The 18,684-nt window shown below is 44.8% G+C and overlaps 1 protein-coding gene across 1 annotated transcript; it reads right to left on the reverse strand.

Annotated features, from left to right (window-relative positions):
- Positions 1-466: 466 nt before the first annotated feature.
- On the reverse strand, positions 467-17,957 carry fez2b (fasciculation and elongation protein zeta 2b; the record flags this gene model as incomplete). Its single annotated transcript, XM_083643769.1, has 9 exons — positions 467-720; positions 2,471-2,536; positions 2,639-2,714; positions 4,908-5,063; positions 5,708-5,835; positions 8,861-9,002; positions 9,599-9,715; positions 11,088-11,196; positions 17,659-17,957. The coding sequence occupies 9 exons, from the start codon at positions 17,955-17,957 to the stop codon at positions 704-706; spliced, it is 1,110 nt and encodes a 369-aa protein (XP_083499895.1). The 3' UTR covers positions 467-703.
- Between the last annotated feature and the right edge of the window lie 727 nt (positions 17,958-18,684).

The raw sequence follows: 18,684 nt of genomic DNA on the forward strand, positions 1-18,684 counted from the left end.
CTACTGAGTATCAAACAGCATGCAAAGACAGGTGGAACTACAATTCTGGATTTAAGAGTAAAGGGTTTTCTCCGTGATCCTCTCAGACACCGTATAATATACACCAATCAACAAATGCTATTAAAGCAAAGATCTCCAAAAGGAAAAACAAGCCTCCCGCTTGATGCCATGACTGGCCCGGCCGGCAGAGATGCAGAAACTCTGCCAGGATTTTGTCTTCACCTCAGGCATGAACTGCACAGATGCAAATGCATTTGATTTGCAAAACAAGACTCATGATTGAATTGCATTTCTCTGCCTCTCCATGCCTGCTCATGAAGTCCACCCACGGCAGAAAAATACCCGACTCCACTCCACCCGCTACTCAGCAAGTGAGCAGTTGTAAGTAATACTGATTACTGGCTAACATAGAGAAGTCAACATGCAGCCAAGATTAAAAAAAAAAAAAAAAAAAAAAAGTGTAAGATTAAAAATGAAAAGAGCTAAACAGCCATATCTAGAGTTAAAATGTAAATAATCTCAGGAAGAAAGTGGCAGAGAGAGAAAAATACGCCACGAGGGAAAGTCTATCATTTGAAATAATCAGGGGGGGGGGGGGGCGGGGACTCGATCTAGTATTTGGACTCTTCCGGAATTCCAGAACCCCAACGCTTCTGATGTTTCCGACGGAAGGTTCTGCAAACACGAGGCACCGCCTTCGGGTTTATGTGGGACAAAGAACTGTGAAGACAAGACCAGATCGGCTGTTAATCAACATGGCTCTGGATACGCACTGTGCCATATGAAGGAGAGTCGTGAAGTAGGAAACAGCAGATAACAAGGGGGGGAAATGCGGTGGTGGTGGTGGTGGGGGTGAGTGAGAACGGAGACAACGGAGAATAACTAGCTACAGGTGAAAACTGGTACTACAAGCTTGCCAGTAAGGGTGAATTGTGTGTACGGGTGTATTCATGTGGTTAGGATAGGTGTAGCGCAACCAAGCACCGCACAGCACGATATACACTACAGCATAGAGCAGGGGTGGGCAACTGGCGGCCCGCGGGCTGCATGCGGCCCCCGACCTCACTCGCTTTTATTTTTATTTTTTATTTTTACAAGGCGGACGTTTTCGGTTTAGTTAGGTTAGACCACCCAAATCTGTTTTTATTTTACTGTACATCCCAGAAGAACATGGTGCTAATGGCGGCAGCATTGTCCATCCACATACTGTTTAACGTTAGCATTTGAGCTAACGCTATTGTAACAAACTATATCCAGGATGCACATTGCACATGCAACATTACTAATCTGATTAATAGGACATATTCGGGTGATGTACCCCATCCAATTGCTGTAGCGGGCTGTTTTAAAGCTAGAGCAAAGTTTCTGGTGTCATCTGAATGGAAGAATGACTCAATTTGAACATGTCAAATATAAATGTTGGTATAATAAACTTTGGATTACCAGTCCTTTTCATCAAATGACTGTAGTAGCTATAATTGGGAGTGATGGGGTTACAGTAGGCTACTGGTGGAAGTGCACGGTCACAATCTGGCCCTCTGGTAGCGAGGACATTTTTTTGTGGCCCTCTCCTATCATCAAAGTTGCCCATCCCTGGCATAGAGCTAGCGAGGGGCGTCGTCTTCAGGGGAAGACGGTGATACTAGAGGATAATACTGAGAGAGGAAAAAGAGGAGGGGTTAAAGAGCAGGAATGTGTTTGACTACGCTCAGAGACGAGCTAAGTCGAAGGCTGAATGTGCAGAATCTGTGCCTTACAAACCTCAGCTTCCACTGCTCTCATACCAGAGCTAGCCAGAGGACAATGCAGCACAGACAAGAGACAAGGAGGGCAAAGGTCAAAGTGGAAGGGTGGCAAGAAAAGCACTCCGTTTTCCTAGTATGACAGGTATTTGTATTGTTGTTGTAACCTTTTTGTACTTCTATTGTTGTCGTAACCTTGTTGTATTTGTATTGTTGTCGTAACCCACCTTGAAAATAGAACGATGAATAAAAAGAAAAGTGGTCAACAAGAAGGGACGGCTGTTGTCTTGTACTATATACATTATATCTTGTACCATCTCTTATAAAGAGCCGCATGAAAAGAGTCTTAGGTTTGTCATTCATTTGGAATGATCACACTCAAAAGTTTCCCTCGGTGTGACAGACGCCTCTGGCCATAAACGTCACCGTTGACACTATTTCACCTAAAATGCATCTTAATAACGTGCATAATCAACTGTATATAATTGAAGGTGAACGCTGATCAAGGCCGTTAGCTGAAACGTGTTCGTTGTTCGCTACATGACCATTAAACTCTTAAAGGGCATTCTCGAGTGCTGGCCTTTTTCCTTTTTGAATATAACTGAAGGTGCCCTTTAAGGTTGGAGTTATGAGCGAACCCTATTCACTCCTCTCATTTAAGTCAATGGATGGGGCAGCAGTAATAATACTTCAGCACGAGCTGACGCGAGGAAGGTTGAGCGTTTTACCTTTGAGAATGTAGTCTGTTAGCAGGCTAGGCACCTTCTCACTGTCATCCCTCATGGCACGGAGGACTAGCAGGGAGAGAAGGAGCACGTGACGTTGCTGAAATGACTTGAGAACATAATAAAACCCATTCGAGACAAAAGGAAGGCGAGCGTGAGTTTTGCACTTACTCTTTGTGAGGATCTGGAGATCTTCTACAGACGGAGAGCCGGCTTTCTTCTCGTAGGGGATCACTGTGGTCAGATACTGAGGAAAAGAGAGATTGTGTAAGAAAGAGGCAATGGAAGAGTTACGAGGAAGGAGGATGGACGTTAATGTCAGGAAATAAAAATATGAAAAGAAAATGTTATGAATACAAAGGGCCAATCAAAACATCTAATAATGTAGAACATCTCATCATTTTCATTGTAAACCTATGTCTACTGACAAAAGGTCACACAACCCTTTGACAGGTTGATGAAATTGTTGTTTGCGAGTACTGTGACTGGATTCCTCAACCAATTAATTGTATGTACTGTATTCTTTAAGACCAGTGATTGGTTTCAACCTATTAACACGTTCACTGCCAATGACGTGTTTTTACGTCAAACAAAATCCAACCGTTCACTGCCAATGACGTGTTTTTACGTCAAAAAAAATCGATTTTGTTTTTTTGACGGTGGGATGTGCATCTAACCCTTTTACATCTCTTATATAAGTATTGGACGTGTACAACCCATTCCACCGACCCACTAAGTGGCGACAGTGCTTTCCTGACTAGAGGAAGGCAAGCAAAAAGCAGTGTGACGAAGCCATTCTCATGAAAATGGATTGGCGAAAACGCTTTCGTTTTCGCGCTGATTGCTGGCGGTGCGGGATTGCAAATTTGCATAATAGATTACGGGTGGAACACACTTTGAAACACGCAGCATAAATATGACCAGAATCGCAAAAGCTTCATCAAAGCTCTCAACCAAAACTCCAAGAAGCGAGCGAGTCCATCCAGACTTCCTCAAAGAGCGGCCGCGCAGACAGGCACAGCAGCAGCAAAGCAATGAGACTGGTGACGCGAGGTTACAGCAGCAGAAACGAGCTTGTGACACGGCCGCTGCAGCCAAGAAGACACACACGGAGGGAGGAGTTGGAAGCAGAGGGGGGTTTCCTGCTGTTATGGAGGAAATTACTGTTCAAAACTATTGTTTAGATGTCTGACGTCTTACTGATGCCAAAAATGAATGGTTAAAGTGACTGTTCTATCGAATTTCACAAAAAGCCGTTTATCTCAGAATAATTTTCCTGACGCTGAAACCATGCTGTATTCAACTGCTAATGCTTACATAACTACTAACTCTACAAACTAACTCTTTTAGACAGAGAAAGCACACATTCTATTAGTTCTTTTGAGATATTGTGTGTTCACAAAATCTTAGCAGAAAAGAATCCTCGGGTCTTGAAAGATGAGCCAGAATCCTCAAAAAAACCCTCTGGCAGAACCTACCTACAGTAAAAAAAAAAAAACGGCTGGCAGTGAATGTGTTAAGAGGCTGTGAAAGTAAAAGTGTATTGGATAGAAAGTCAGATTATTTTTGGATAATTACTCTTCTAGTATCTGTTTATCTTAAAACAAGGCCAGTTAAAAATACAAAATACAAAAAATAAAAAAGGCAGTTAAATAAGAACAAAAATGAAGGGAGGTGACTGTGACTTCTTTTTTTTTTTACTCAAAGAGGAGGAAGGATGACTGAAATAAAACGATCAAGATAAATCAAGGATAAAGAGAACAACAGACTGAACAAACGATGGAAGAAATGATGAGAGCAGTAGCCAGCGCTAGCTGTGGAGGAGGAAATAAACAACGACACGCATGAATAAGCAAAAGAACAGAGAGTGAGGACAGAACAAGTCTGCAGGGGGGAAAAGAGGGAAGTGCAGAGAAAGAGAAGGGCCACCTGTTTGTCCCCTCCTGTGCTGCCAAAAGTTTGACGGAGGCCATTTTGAATGACATTGGAGAGTCCCTCCAGAGTGAGGAGCTACAAGGAGTGAGAGGAAGGAGAGGGGGGGGGGGGGGGAGAGTACAGAGAGATAAGGAGATTTCCAGGTTAAGGGGGAAAAGAGTACAGAGAGATAAGGAGATTTCCAGGTTAAGGGGAAAAAAGAGTACAGAGAGATAAGGAGACTTCCAGGTTAAGGGAATAGCAGGAGTGTGGAGAGACACAAGCCCTTGGCTCCTAGTATGAAAGCAGCTTCCCCCTTGCTGTGTCCATGGCATGGACATCCATCTTGAGACCATGCAACATGCATCTCTGCTCAGTGCGTGGGAGCGTGTCGTGTCGTCGTCTCTTCAACTGATCCAGATTCCTTTTGATCATCCGTCATAAAACATGCATGGGACTGGCTCCTGTGTTTGTGTCTTTCTTTGTTGATGCCTTCCAGCCCCATGTCTCACCCCCCGTGACTCACCGTGCCCGGTACGTGTGTGCTGGCTGTCCTCTGGCCGTTGGGTCCGGTCGTGGTCGACGTCGTGCTGCGGATTTTCTTCTTCTTGCGCAGCAGCTCGCGGTGCTCCTTCTGTCGGTTCTGCACGTCGATCAGCAGCGAGATGAAGCTGTTCTTCACCTGGTTTGCATAGCACAGGCACGCACACACAGTCAGGGTCTCGCTAAGTTTATAGGAGCTACATGTGGCCCACTATTTGCCTGGTTTATTCAAGCTTGTTGTCAGTTATCACATCCAAATTTCTCTTTTGCTTTTTGCTCTATTTATACAAACAATACTCTTGGTCAAATTGTAAGCTTACTGGAAAAAATGTATTGCATAAGAATAAGAGTCATGAAACTTTTTTCTCCAAATTTCCCAAGTTGTACTTGGCCAATTCCCCCTCCTGTTCCGGTCTTGCTCCACCCTCTCTGCCGATCTTGGGAGAGCTGTAGACTAGCACATGCTTCCTCTGACACATGTGCAGTCACCAGCCATGTCTTTTCTTTTTGTAAAAACGGGCACCCCACCGACCAGAGGAGGCGCTAGTGTAGCGACCAGCACTCACACCACACCGGCTTCCCACCCGCAGACACGGCCAATTGTGTCTGTAGGAACGTCTCACTAAGCCAAAGGTTCCCGGTACCGGGAATGAAGCCCGGGCCTCAGCGGTGGTAGGCGATTGTTTTTACCTCGACTCTTACCCAGACGCCCCCACCCCAAGCAGTTTGACTATGAAAATGTAAAGTTAAAGGTTAAATGAACAAGATATACAATCACTGTACCTCCTTTTCATAGTCCAGCTCGTCACGTAGGGCCAGAGCCTGGATCAGCTCTTCGCTGTAGCGGCGGATGGCCGTCTCCACCTCCTCCAGAGCCTCGGTCAGCTCAGACACAGACAGCTGACGCAGCCCTGGGGAAGGGTCACAGACACAGTATATAGAGAGCCAGAGTGAACGTCACTTCCTGCTTTTCTCCCTGTACCACTGTGTGAAAAATATGAATGGCGGTGAACGGAGTGGCGGTGAATGGAGCGGAGCGGTCTCTTAAATGACGTTCAAAGACGCCAATGGCAGGGAATGATATCCATGAAGACAGGATATATATGTACAGCCTTCAGCCAAAACTGGGTGTTTGCATGCTCAGTCGACACTACTCTGATAGTAGCAATTGTATTAAGGCCAAATGTGTGCTGGGGATCATATAACATTACAGTAGAGACAATGCATGGGGAAGTAATTGCTGTCTGCTTGTATCTGTTATACATTACATAAGAATAATATTACGTGTGTGTGTGTGTGTGTGTGTCTGTCTGTGTGTCTGTCAGTGTTTTTATTTTCTATCGTCTCTCCATTTATGTGTACTGAAGTGTGACGGCCCCTGCACTTCTGCTGTGTGTGTGTGTGTGTGCGTGTGTGCGTGTGTGCGTGTGTGTGTGTGCATGTGTGTGTGTGTGCGTGTGTGCGTGTGTGCACTTTGCTAAGTGAATCAGATGACAAATGAAAAGTCACTGGCTGTCTGAGGCCTAGTTTACACATCAATGCTCCCTGCATAAAACAGCAAACCTTTGTTGCGTCTGGGCCTTCTGTTGACATGGCAACAGCGTTATTGGGGCTTGAAAACGCAGAAACCAGCTTCCAGAGTGGAAAGTGGCAAAACGCAATTCATGTTGTGAAGACTAGCCTATCAATAGCCTCTATAGCACTCAACAAACTAGCATGACATCAGAGTCTGATAACGAGTTGCGCATATTAATTCATCGGCCGCCATATTCAATAGTTGATAGGGATGCACCGATTGCCATTTTCTTGGCCGATTCCGATTTCCGATTTTTGAATAGTCTGACTTGCCGATACCGATTTTTGCCGATTCCGATTTTTTTTTCTAAAAACAACAATTGACAGCTTACACAAATGTTTTTGTAACTTTGTTTGAAAATTAAGATTCATAGAACAATTCTTACATGTAATGGGGATCCAAATAAACAAATAAACAATTCTTATCATTTGCATGAAGTAGGACCATCTCACTCAAACACATCTCAAAATAAAAGTGTTCCAGGTTACTGGACAGAGCTTTTTTGTGCAAATACAATGAATACAAAAATTAAATTAAATCCAATAGCCTATATCCCACAGCTATCATGCATTTACTTTTCCAAAAGAAAACAGGTGCAACAGAACATCAAAATGATCCATGGACAAGGAGTTTATAGCCTGGCTCCAGACCAGTCCTCTTGAGTAGAGGGGAAATGAGTTTATGAGTTACAGTAACGATCTTCAGTCTGAATATCAGGCGGAGTTTACACACAGTCCGAAGTTTGGTATGCGTATTTTTATCTGCCATCCGAAAAAATATCGTCACGCACAGAAAACGTTGCACACTTGTGAGTCCGATGCATTTTTATTATTATGTCCGTCGTTCTCATGTCGTTCTATTTGCAATACGAAACAAATAGTCTCTCCTGTATCCACGTTACAACATGACTGACAGGCTGAGGCAGCAGCGCTGATGTGGAATGGAAAAGGCAGGTCGGGGAATGGTTATACTGGACACAATGCTCACGTTCACCTCGCCAAGCCGGCTGTGCACGGTGGCGGGTTGCTGGAGCCTTCCGGGGAGAGAGAGCAGAGAGAGAGAGGGGCCAGTGAGGTGAAGCGAGCCGCTCAGACTGGACTCCAGCCGAGCGGGACTCGGCCGCATCTCTGTCACCACGGCTTATTTTCGACTTGCATGTGTGACAAACTGCGAGCTTTGTCTACTTCACTGACGGTGAAAAAAATCCACAACGAGGAAGGTATGCTGGCGTGTGTGGTGTGGTGGCTGGGTGCCTGTCTCGGTGCTTTGGGGTGCGCGCACGTCATGTGAAAATCGGCTCACAGAATCGGCTATTTAGAGTGACCGGCGCAGATCACCGATCGAGGCCGATCACGTGAAAATCGGCCATTTCCGGTCACGTGCCGATCGATCGGTGCATCCCTAATAGTTGAACAACCCTCAACTCACGGTCAGATGCATGAATTTACTCAAGTGCTGCAAAGAAAACAGCTCTTTTTATAGAGCTTTGCTGGGGTTTTATTATGTAAAGCAAACGATCTGCAGCAGTTGATCACCATTACTGAGTGACTTCTGTGTCTCTCTATGATGTGGATAATTCATGTCCTATAAAGCTACATCAATCCTGCTAGAAAGAGACCGAATACTAGTCATTTTTACCTTCAAAATAAAAGCGATAATTTATTACTTGGTGAATTAAAAACTAGTTAAAATTGACTTTGGGATCACACACAAAAAACATTGCAACGTGCATCAATAGGCTATTACTTTATTTAATTGCCATTATTGTGAAGGTTCTAACCAGAAGTTTCCGTTTTATTCTAGCTCACTTGATGCTGCTCGGGGTTGGCGATGAGGCGAATTGTTCTCACAAACGCTGAGTATAAACGCAGAATCAAAGGCCAGGCGCAACGAGAGTTTGTCGTTTTATGCACAGAGCGTTGTCGCCTAACACCTCTTCCTAACAGCGAGCTCTGGCTCATGGAGAGTGAATAAGTGTCCAGGTATACTACGAGCGATGTCCAATACTGTGCTAGGAGGATGACCCTCGTGTCCAAAAATGCCCCTATGTTGACGGTGGTGTGATGCGTGCCGTGAAGCGTCGCAGACATAGAGCCAGGGCGAGCGATTTTTCAATCAAACGGCACGTCGCTCAGCCTGTTGGCTGATGCACGGAGCAGGTTAGGACAGCTTCACTGATGCACGGAGCAGGTTAGGACAGCTTCACTGATGCACGGAGCAGGTTAGGACAGCTTCACTGATGCACGGAGCAGGTTAGGACAGCTTCACTGGGGAGCAACTGGAACTATCTGATGTTCGCTCGCTCACTCGCTCGGCATCGCATCCAGTTAAGAAGCGCGCGGTGGCACAGTGGTACTCACGGTCCTCGTAGCTGGTGTTGGAGCCGGAGCGTTTGAGCGCGTGGAGGTCGTGAGACAGCATGGACAGGTCCGACTGGGAGGGACTCTCATCGTCCTCTGGGTCTGGAGACTCCTGCATCATCTCTTCGATCTCCTCGATCACCTAAAGCCACGCACGCACACAGACAGAGAGAGAGAGAGAGAGAGAGAGAGAGAGAGAGAGAGAGAGAGAGAGAGAGAGAGAGAGAGAGAGAGAGAGAGAGAGAGAGAGAGAGAGAGAGAGAGAGAGAGAGAGAGAGAGAGAGAGAGAGAGAGAGAGAGAGAGAGAGAGAGAGAGAGAGAGAGCTTCCTTTATTATCGTTTATAGATGTGGAGGTGGGAGAGTATTTTGGTTATGACACGCACATTTGCTCCTGGGTCCATTCTAGAATGTTCCAGAAGGTACTGGATTTTAAGAAAGGTCCTCATTTGGAGCTTTATGGCTTGAAATATGGACAATTGTCTTACAATTGTAATTGGTCTTGGGGAGCGGGTAGAATGCTAAGACCAGATGATGAAATACCATTGTAGTTACATATTTTTCTCTCTCAAAGTGACAACAATTTTCCAGTTCATGGGTGCCAACGACTGTAAAATAAACACTGGTGTGTGTATGTGTGTGTTACCTGCTCAGCTGTGTATGTGTGTGTTACTGGTGTGTACAGTACGTGTGTGTTACCTGCTCAGCGGTGTGTGTGTGTGTGTGTGTGTGTGTGTTACCTGCTCAGCGGTGAAAAGTGGCTCATCGTTGATGCAGGAGACGATGATTGAGTGCATGTCCATCTGCTCCCTCAGCTCCTCGTCATCCGACAGATCCAGAGACTGGTTGTCCAACTTCTGTCCATCAGGGGAGAGATTGAGAGAGAGAAGGAGAGAAGGAGAGAGAGAGAGAGAGAGAGAGAGAGAGAGAGAGAGAGAAGAGAGAGAAAGGGGAGAGAGAGAGAGAGAGGAGAGAGAGAGAGAGAGAGAGAGAGAGAGAGGAGAGAGAGAGAGAGAGAGAGGAGAGAGAGAGCTTGGATGAGACAACAGGTGGTTAAGCAGATTGGGGGCAGAGGTGCAAGATGCGTGCATTTGTGTGTCTTACTTCCTCCTCAAGAAGGTCATATTAGAAAAAGTGCGTAGCATTAGGAAAGTGTAGCCTCCACGCTACATGTGCTTTGCATCATTTGAGACCATGTGTGGCTGGAAACGTATGCCCGATGTCCAAGTAAGATGTGTGTGGGGGAGAGGCACAGGGCTGGCAGGTTTAAAGCAACCCCTGAAGAAGATAGACCCTGTTTGCTATGTGAATTACGCCAAATTGAAAACGAAATTAATTTCTTGTTCTGCTGTATGATGAAGCAAGGGAAGTACTCTTTAGTCAAATGTCCTCCATTTATGTTGACTTCTTTGAATTGGGCGATTATGAGAAACTTGAGCTGTGCTTTAAAAAAGGAACCTTCCCCACAGCAGAGTTTATTTGTAAAGCATGGGTTGACTAAATGATGTATTGCTCTGTACTGCTGTCTGAGCAGTACGCTGACCTGACACCTGCTTTTATTTAAACGTACCACTGTATCAATGCTGTATAGACCTTATTCGATTGACGTAACTCGCGTACGGGCACGCCCACCGCCGCCATGTTGTTGACATAGCGCTGCAGCTCTCAAGTGACAGCCTATGTAAGAGCAGCGTTTATAGGAAGCTAGCCGCCTGGCTAGTGGATAGTTAGGAGAGACAGGTGAAACTTTCTGACAGCTCCTCACAGGAAAGTCTGTTCACATCGTTTTGTCTTTTGTTTATTATTACAGGCATTAACGGCAGCATACAAACAACAACTCTGTGGGTTTTATATTGCTGTCATCACTATCGCTATTTTGTAATGGAACAGAAATGACAATAAGGCTGTCACTAGTTGTCAGCTGCAGCAGCGCTGTGCATGCAGGACAGTATGTCAACAATATGGCGCCGTCCGGGGTTAGCCAATAAGGTCTATAGTTGTATTTTATTGTGTGTCTTGGAAACCCGTTTGGGTTGGGCACGATGAGTGCATGACACTTTAATAAATCAATCAATCAATCAAGAAATCAAAGCTGTGTGAATATAAAAAAGCATGTGTATGTGTATGTGTGTGTGTGTGTGTGTGTGTGTGTGTGTGTGTGTGTGTGTGTGTGTGTGTGTGTGTGTGTATGTGTGTATATGTGTGTGTGTGTTGGTATCTCTGCGGTACCTCCTGCTCGCAGAGGTTGAGGGTGGGCAGGTGTAGGGTTCGAGTGTGTGACGTCTTCCAGTCCACGGGCATCACATTGCCATAGTTATCTGTCAGAGCGTTCCACACCCTGGAAGAGAGAGGGAGGGGAGGGGAGAGAGAGAGAGAGTTAATCCTATAATCTTATAATGATCTTATAATAAGAATGTAATAATAAGAATGCAAGCTGCCTGTGTGTGAGTCTGAGTGAGTGAGTGAGTGAGTGAGTGAGTACAAATTGTGTTCGGCCACAGCTATGCTATTTTACATGCGATCGGGCTGAATCTTTCAGGAAGTGTAATGAGCACCCCTGGCCTACGGGTGACCTAAGGGAGCCGGATTTTGCGATTAGGTAATTAGGGCTGACTAAATGGCTATTTAGTGGTCAAAATGCATCAACGCAGGTTCAGCACCATGGAGAGCGAGCTCCAATGTGGAGAAGCACACAGGTAAGCAGAGTTGGAATCAGCCACTGAAGTGGACTATGAAAACCCTCTGGGGACCGAGAGTGTGGGGGGGAAATGGCTTGGGAAAGGTGGTAATAAGGAAAGAGAGAAGAGACAGAAATGAGTCGCCGCAAGAGAATGGGCCTTTTTCACAGCTGCCATTTTGTGTCTAAAAGGCAGGGTAAACACATGTTTACACAACTCACTAATTAGGGCCCCAGCATTGGAACACATAAATGGACTGGAAGTTGGAAACCCTAATTAATGTTTTGGTGCACCTGTGCTACTTCCTGCCTTTTAGACACAAAATGGCTGCTGTGGAAAAAGGCCTATTGGTCTCAGTGCAGAGAAGAGCGAGCCTGTTTCCTTCTCTTTTCTACAGTATATGTGACACAGCATTAGCTGGCAGTGTCTGGTCCTGTTCTCTGCCCGCCCCCTCACCACTTCACTCTGTCCCTGCTACATCTTCACTGCAGCCCACTCAAAGCATGGCAGAGTGCACTCTTCAATCAGCCGTGATATTAGCCATCTCCAGTGTTGGGGGTAACTCATTACAAAAGTAACATATTACATGTAATATATTACTTTTAGCAGTAACTCAGTAATATAACTTATTACTTATAGGATTTCAGTAATATTATACCAGTTACTTTGTCAAGTAACTCAAGTTACAAATTGAGGTATTAAAAAAGCACATATTTAAAAAAGATACAATAATTTCCTAATCAAACTGTGTGTTGTTATGCAAATAACCACTATAGATGACAATAACAAAGGAAAAGAATAACATTTAGAATTTTGGATTGTTTACACTGACTTCAAGATGGTTGAAATTATTTTTCGGGATGGTTCCGGGGCGGCGATGTCATTCTGCTGCTGCTGTTATTTTGGTGAAAGTCATGCAAAAGTAGTGTAATAACTAACGAGTTACTCTACACAGACAGTAATATTGTAAAGTAACTTATTACTTTCAAATGAGAGTAACTAGTAATATGTAGTATATTACATTTTGAAACTAACTTGCCCAACACTGGCCATCTCCAGGACTTTGCTGTAACAAAGAACCACCAATCCTTCCCCCAGTGACACACAGACATAAAGGAGTTAGTCCGGGCCTGATGCCCACGGGGTTTCTAACCTTTTTCGGTAGCTCATGTGGAGACAAGAAAATGACCGTGACCCCACAAAGTTGGTAATACATGTAGGGCTGCCTGCAACTATTACGATTATTTTCATTATCGATTAATCCGTCGATTATTTTCTCGATTCATCGATTAGTCGTTTGGTACAAACGGTGATTAATGTCTTTCAGTGTTTCTTAAAGTTCAAGATGAGATCCTCAAAATGTATTGTTTTGACAACTCAAAGATATTCAGTTTACGGTAATAGAGGAGTAAAGAAATCAGAAAATATTTATATTTAAGAAGCTGGAATCAGATACATTTGATTTTCCCCCTTAAAAAGTTACTCAAAACGATTAATTCCATTATCAAAATAATTGACAATTAATTTTCTGTCAATTGACTAATCGATGCAGCTCTAAATACATTGATTTAGAGCACGTCATGCTGAGTGACTGATTACACATTGCTGCTCCTGTGAGTGGGACATTTATTTAAAAAGAAAATACCAGATATTATTTGTTAAATGAGGATTTTTCTTGGGACCATTTTACCCAAAAGGTTATGTCCAATGTTCAATCTCCTCCAATGCATTTTGTTTTAAAAGGTTCATGTAATGTTTTTCACGTGCTGTGATGGAAAATCCACTCGAGAGCATAGAGAGACTATGAAATGGAAAAGTGTGGACGGCTGCGAGTGACTGTGTTTTATTCCTGACCGGCCCTGACCGCTGCGAGCATAGTGGGTGGATGCTGTGAACCCATGTGTCAAAATGGCTCTGCATCATCACACACACACACACACACACACACACACACACACACACACACACACACACACACACACACTCTCTCTCGCGCTCTCAATTACGCACACACAAACACGCGCGCGCAAGTTTACGTAACTCCACGTTGGTCCCTGAAGTGCTCACGCACAGCTCGGGGAGTAGGGGTGACACTCTTGTCCGGCGTGCACGTGTCCTGCATGCACATACACACTACCAGGTTGAGTTCTTATAAGAGCATTTATTTACATTGAGGTTAGTTTAGATTTCAGTGAAACAAATTCCTTGCTTCTAAATAAAGCGATGTTGGAGCTATGACAATTTTGGGGGGGGGGGGGGGGTGTTACATAAATGCATGAATATATTCATGCCGATGCTATTCTCTGCACACACACACACATCTTTCTGTGCCTTCTCTCTTCCCACTCTGACACACACTGGGCACGCTCGCTCGCTCGCACTCCTTCCTTGTCATCCCGGCTGTTCGTCTCGGCCGTGGACTTGCCGGGAGAGAGAACTTGTTAAAGGCCTCCGCACGTCCTGCAAAAGTGCAGTGGTCCAGAAAAGCCTCTCACTGAGCCTGGCGCTGCTGTTTGGGCTTCTCTCCAATTATTCCATTCCCGCTTTCCTTCCTCCGTTTTCCCCTTCACCTATAATAACCCCCCCACACACACACAGACTTCTGACGCGCCTCCCTCCATTTCCCTCGAAACAACACCAACACTTAGCGGCAGTAACTAATTGTCGCCGTGACAAGCTCTCTTCTATTTGAGTGCTTGTTTTAGGGCTGACCCAAACGCTTCGAAGCTTCAATCGATGCCATTGGTAATTGATTTCCAAATCAGTATTCGAATCTTAAATTTATTTTAAAATAGTAATCCAACATTATTCGTTATGCATTAAAGGTAAAGTAAAGGTAAAGTCCCACTGATTGTCACACTACCTGAGTGTGCGAAATCTGTTCTCCGCATTTGACCCATCCCCTGGGGGAGCGGTGAGCGGCAGCAGCGCCGCGCTCGGGAATCATATGGTGATCTAACCCCCCAATTCCAACCCTTTGATGCCGAGTGAGGGAGGCAAATGGGTCCCATTTCTATACTCTTTGGTATGACTCGGCCGGGGATCGAACTCACAACCTAAATGGTAAATGGTAAATGGTAAATGGCCTGCATTTATATAGCGCTTTTATCCAAAGCGCTTTACAATCAGTAGATAGTCTACATTCACCCATTCATACACCGATGACGGCAGGCTGCCACGCAGGGTACCGGTACCTACACACCATCGGGAGCAATTTGGGGTTAAGTGTCTTGCCCAAGGACACAACGACAGCAGCTGGGAGGGAGCGGGGATCGAGCCGCCAACCCTTGCGTCATTGGCCGACCCGCTCTACCTCCTGAGCTAAAGCCGCCCCAACCTCCCAGCCTCAGGGTGGACACTCAAACCACAAGGCCACTGAGCTGGTCAATTAACATGGATTATTATTAGTTATTCTCTCAGACAAGGACATTGCGCCTCACAGCTTTCATCTAACGTTACCAGCACTGAAACGGTGACAGTTTGACCATGCAGCCACCAGTGTTGTCACGGTTTTCGGTACTTCGTCGGTACTACATTGTTTTCGGTACTTCAGTACCTGTTTTTGCATGGCACCGAGGGTATCGATTTTTTTTTTTTTTTTTTTTTCAATAAACAATACTTGAGGGCTACATGCCACTGGTGTTGCACTGTCTGCACTCACTGCCATACAGAGTTGAATGTAAGAAGTAAGCAGAAGCACATTGTTTTGTTTTAAAGTTGAAGGCTACATGCCATTTGTTCATTGGAAATGGTTGCATACTTTAACACATTCACTGCCAGCCGTTTTTCAATACTGTAGTTAGCTTCTGCCAGAGGGGTTTTTTGAGGATTCTGGCTCATCTTTCAAGAGCCGAGGATTCGTTTCTGTTAGGATTTTGTGAACACACAATATCTCAAAATAACTAATAGAATGTGTGCTTTCTCTGTCTAAAAGAGTTAGTTTGTAGAGTTACCGTAGTAGTTATGTAAGCATTAGCAGTTGAATACAGCATGGTTTCAGCGTCTGAAAATTTATTCTGAGATAAACGGCTTTTTGTGAAATTCGATAGAACAGTCACTTTAACCATTCATTTTTGGCATCAGTAAGACGTCAGACATCTAAACAATAGTTTTGAACAGTAATTTCCTCCATAACAGCAGGAAACACCCCTCTCCTTCAAACTCCTCCCTCCGTGTGTGTTCTTCTTGGCTGCAGCGGGCGTGTCACAAGCTCGTTTCTGTTGCTGCTGTAACCTCGCGTCACCAGGCTCACTGCTTTGCTGCTGCTGTGCCTGTCTGCTGGCGGCCGCTGGGCAAGTCTGGATGGGCTCGCTCGTTTCTTGGGGTTCTGAGAGCTTTGATGAAGCTTTTGCGATTCTGGTCTTATTTATGCTGCGTGTTTCAAAGTGTGTTCCACCCGTAATCTGTTATGCAAATTTGCAAAACCCCACCGCCAGCTCCCAAGCGCGAAAGCGTTTTCGCCAATCCATTTTCATGAGAATGGCTTCCTCACACTGCTTTTTGCTTGCCTTCCTCTAGAATGGAGAGCACTGTCGCCACTTAGTGGGTCGGTGGAATGGGTTGTACACGTTCGGTGGCTCCAATATTTTTATAGGAGACGTGGGGGGCATTGATCCACATAGCACCGTCAAAAAAAAAATTTTTTTCTTTTGACGTCTCAACTCGTCATTGGCAGTCAACCGTTGGATTTTTTTTGACGAGTCAACTCGCCATTGGCAGTGAACGTGTTAATAAAGGAGAATATGTTGAAGAAACATCAGTCTGTTTTTTTTTACCGTGGTACCGAAATTGGTACAGAGTACCGTGGAAATTCACTAGTACCAGTACCGACTACTGAATTATTGGTACCGTGACATCACTAGCAGCCACCAGGGGCTACTGTACATATGAGCAAATTTGTTTTTATGGGCTATGGCTGTCATTTGATTTGATGTGCTTATTGCACTTTTTTTTATCCATTTTCATTTCAATAAAAAGGAAAATCCTTGAAGTCCGATTTTCTCCTCGCCTCTCATTGTTACTACGTGCCCCACGCCCCCGTCGAAGCTTCCAATCTATTCGAATACTTGTCACTGAAGCTTCAAAGCCCAAAAATGGTATTCGGGGACAGCCCTAGTTTGTTTACATGTCTAACTTCTCTTTTGGTGCTTACATCTGAGATAAGATAACACAGTGTCACTGTAGTAACTTCCAGGGGAAGTCCCAATTCTAAATGCAGTATTACATGCATTCACAAGGAGGCTGAATGCAAGATGGGGATCATTAATACAGCCAACACAGCCCTGTCTTGACAAGCAAGTCTCTACTGGACGTGGCATTGATATGACTAGATGCTGTAACGTTAAAGCAATACTATGTAGTCATGCAAATATGTAGATGTGGTGGCTAGTTTGTGTTTCTATGACTGTTGACACCATTACTGCAGAGGACCTCTGACTGAAAAATGACAAGGTTAAGATGGTAAGATCAGATGTTGACAGTATAACCATTCAAAATATGTATTCCCTAAATGTGACAGTGTAGCAATAGAGTCAATATACAGCAGGGCTTCTTAATGAATGAATATTCAAACAAACAAACAAACAAATATTTCTATTAAAATACAGAACAAAGAGTACAGGGGTCAACAAAACTTCATACAGTCAATATATAATTTGTCCACTATGGATCAGTGGTTTAATACTAACGTGGCATAACCCCCCCCCCCTCTCCTTCCAACCCACACACACGCACACGCGCGCGCACACACACACACACACACAAGACAAACCATTGACTGTCTGGTTGTCAAAGACTTGACGTGTAACATTAGCTAGCTACGTGTTGCTGCTGCTCTACGAATACTTTTAAATGTCAACGTTACTTGAAGACTAACGTTAAGTAAAACAGGACAAATAAAGTCTTGTACCGTTAATATTATCTTCTAATATTTAAAACACCATCTTGTTGACTGCACTCCCAAAATGCACACGTACGATCTCGCAAACTTGCACCATATTTGCACAACACTGATTGGGATAAACTAAGCTAAGCTAGGCTAAACTAAGCTAACGTTGGCTAGTAGCACCCACTGTAAGAAAAGGTTAAAAGTTACCGTAAACTTGAGTGAAATTCACACTTACTCGTCGTCCTTCAAATACGTCTCCTCTGTGATTGGTTTAATGGGAGCTATGTTTTCAGTCGCGGTGTTGTAGTTTCGGAAACAGACTGTCAGCTTCTCATCGAAGTCGTGGACCAGGTCCTCCATCGACTTGAAGCTGCAGATCTCCCCGGAGAAGCTGTTCTCCAGGTCGGAGAACTCATCCAGGCCCGACGACGAATCGCCCCCATTGGAGTTCAGCTGGTCCGCTGACTCGGAGGACGGCTTGAATTCGTTAAAATCCTGCCAGTCCTCATCAAAGTGGGCTAGCGGCGCCGCCATGACTGTCGTAGGGGTTCGGGTTGACAGCTAAACCCCCTCGATGGTGCTCGGTTTTCGGCTGTCGACAGTAGACACACTGGACGGCGAGCCGATCGGAGAGAAATGGGGGCGGGTTGGTTTTGACGTTGCGTGCAGACGCTCCTCCTCTTCTCCTGGAGCAAAACAATCAGATTTCTCTTCATTATGATAGACGGGAATACCTCACAATTTTATGCAATGCATTATGCTCTCCTCCAGAGACCCCACATAATACACAGCTCATTGACTGTGGCTGTCATTTGATTATGATATGTTATTTTAATCACATGTTTTGCCTAACAAAGATGGCCATGTGGTGATTCAATATAAAGAACACCGAGAGCATGTGACATGCCGACTTTGTCATGCAAAGAAAAAGACATCCAGAGCAGGACTCTACCTTGTCTCTTCCTCTTTAAGCCCTGCTTGGGGGAAGTGACTCTGTAGCTCATTGTGATGTCTGTTGTCTGTATGTAGGTCAGTGTGATGTCTGTTGTCTGTCTATAGGTCAGTGTGATGGTCTGTTGTTTGTAGGTCAGTGTGATGGTCTGTTGTTTGTAGCTCAGTGTGATGGTCTGTTGTTTGTAGGTCAGTGTGATGATAGTGGAATGATGGTCTGTTGTCTGTCTATAGGTCAGTGTGATGGTCTGTTGTCTGTAGCTCAGTGTGATGGTCTGTTGTTTGTAGGTCAGTGTGATGGTCTGTTGTC

The sequence above is a fragment of the Poromitra crassiceps genome (assembly GCF_964638095.1).
Source record: "Poromitra crassiceps genome assembly, chromosome: 9".
Lineage (NCBI taxonomy): Eukaryota > Metazoa > Chordata > Actinopteri > Beryciformes > Melamphaidae > Poromitra > Poromitra crassiceps.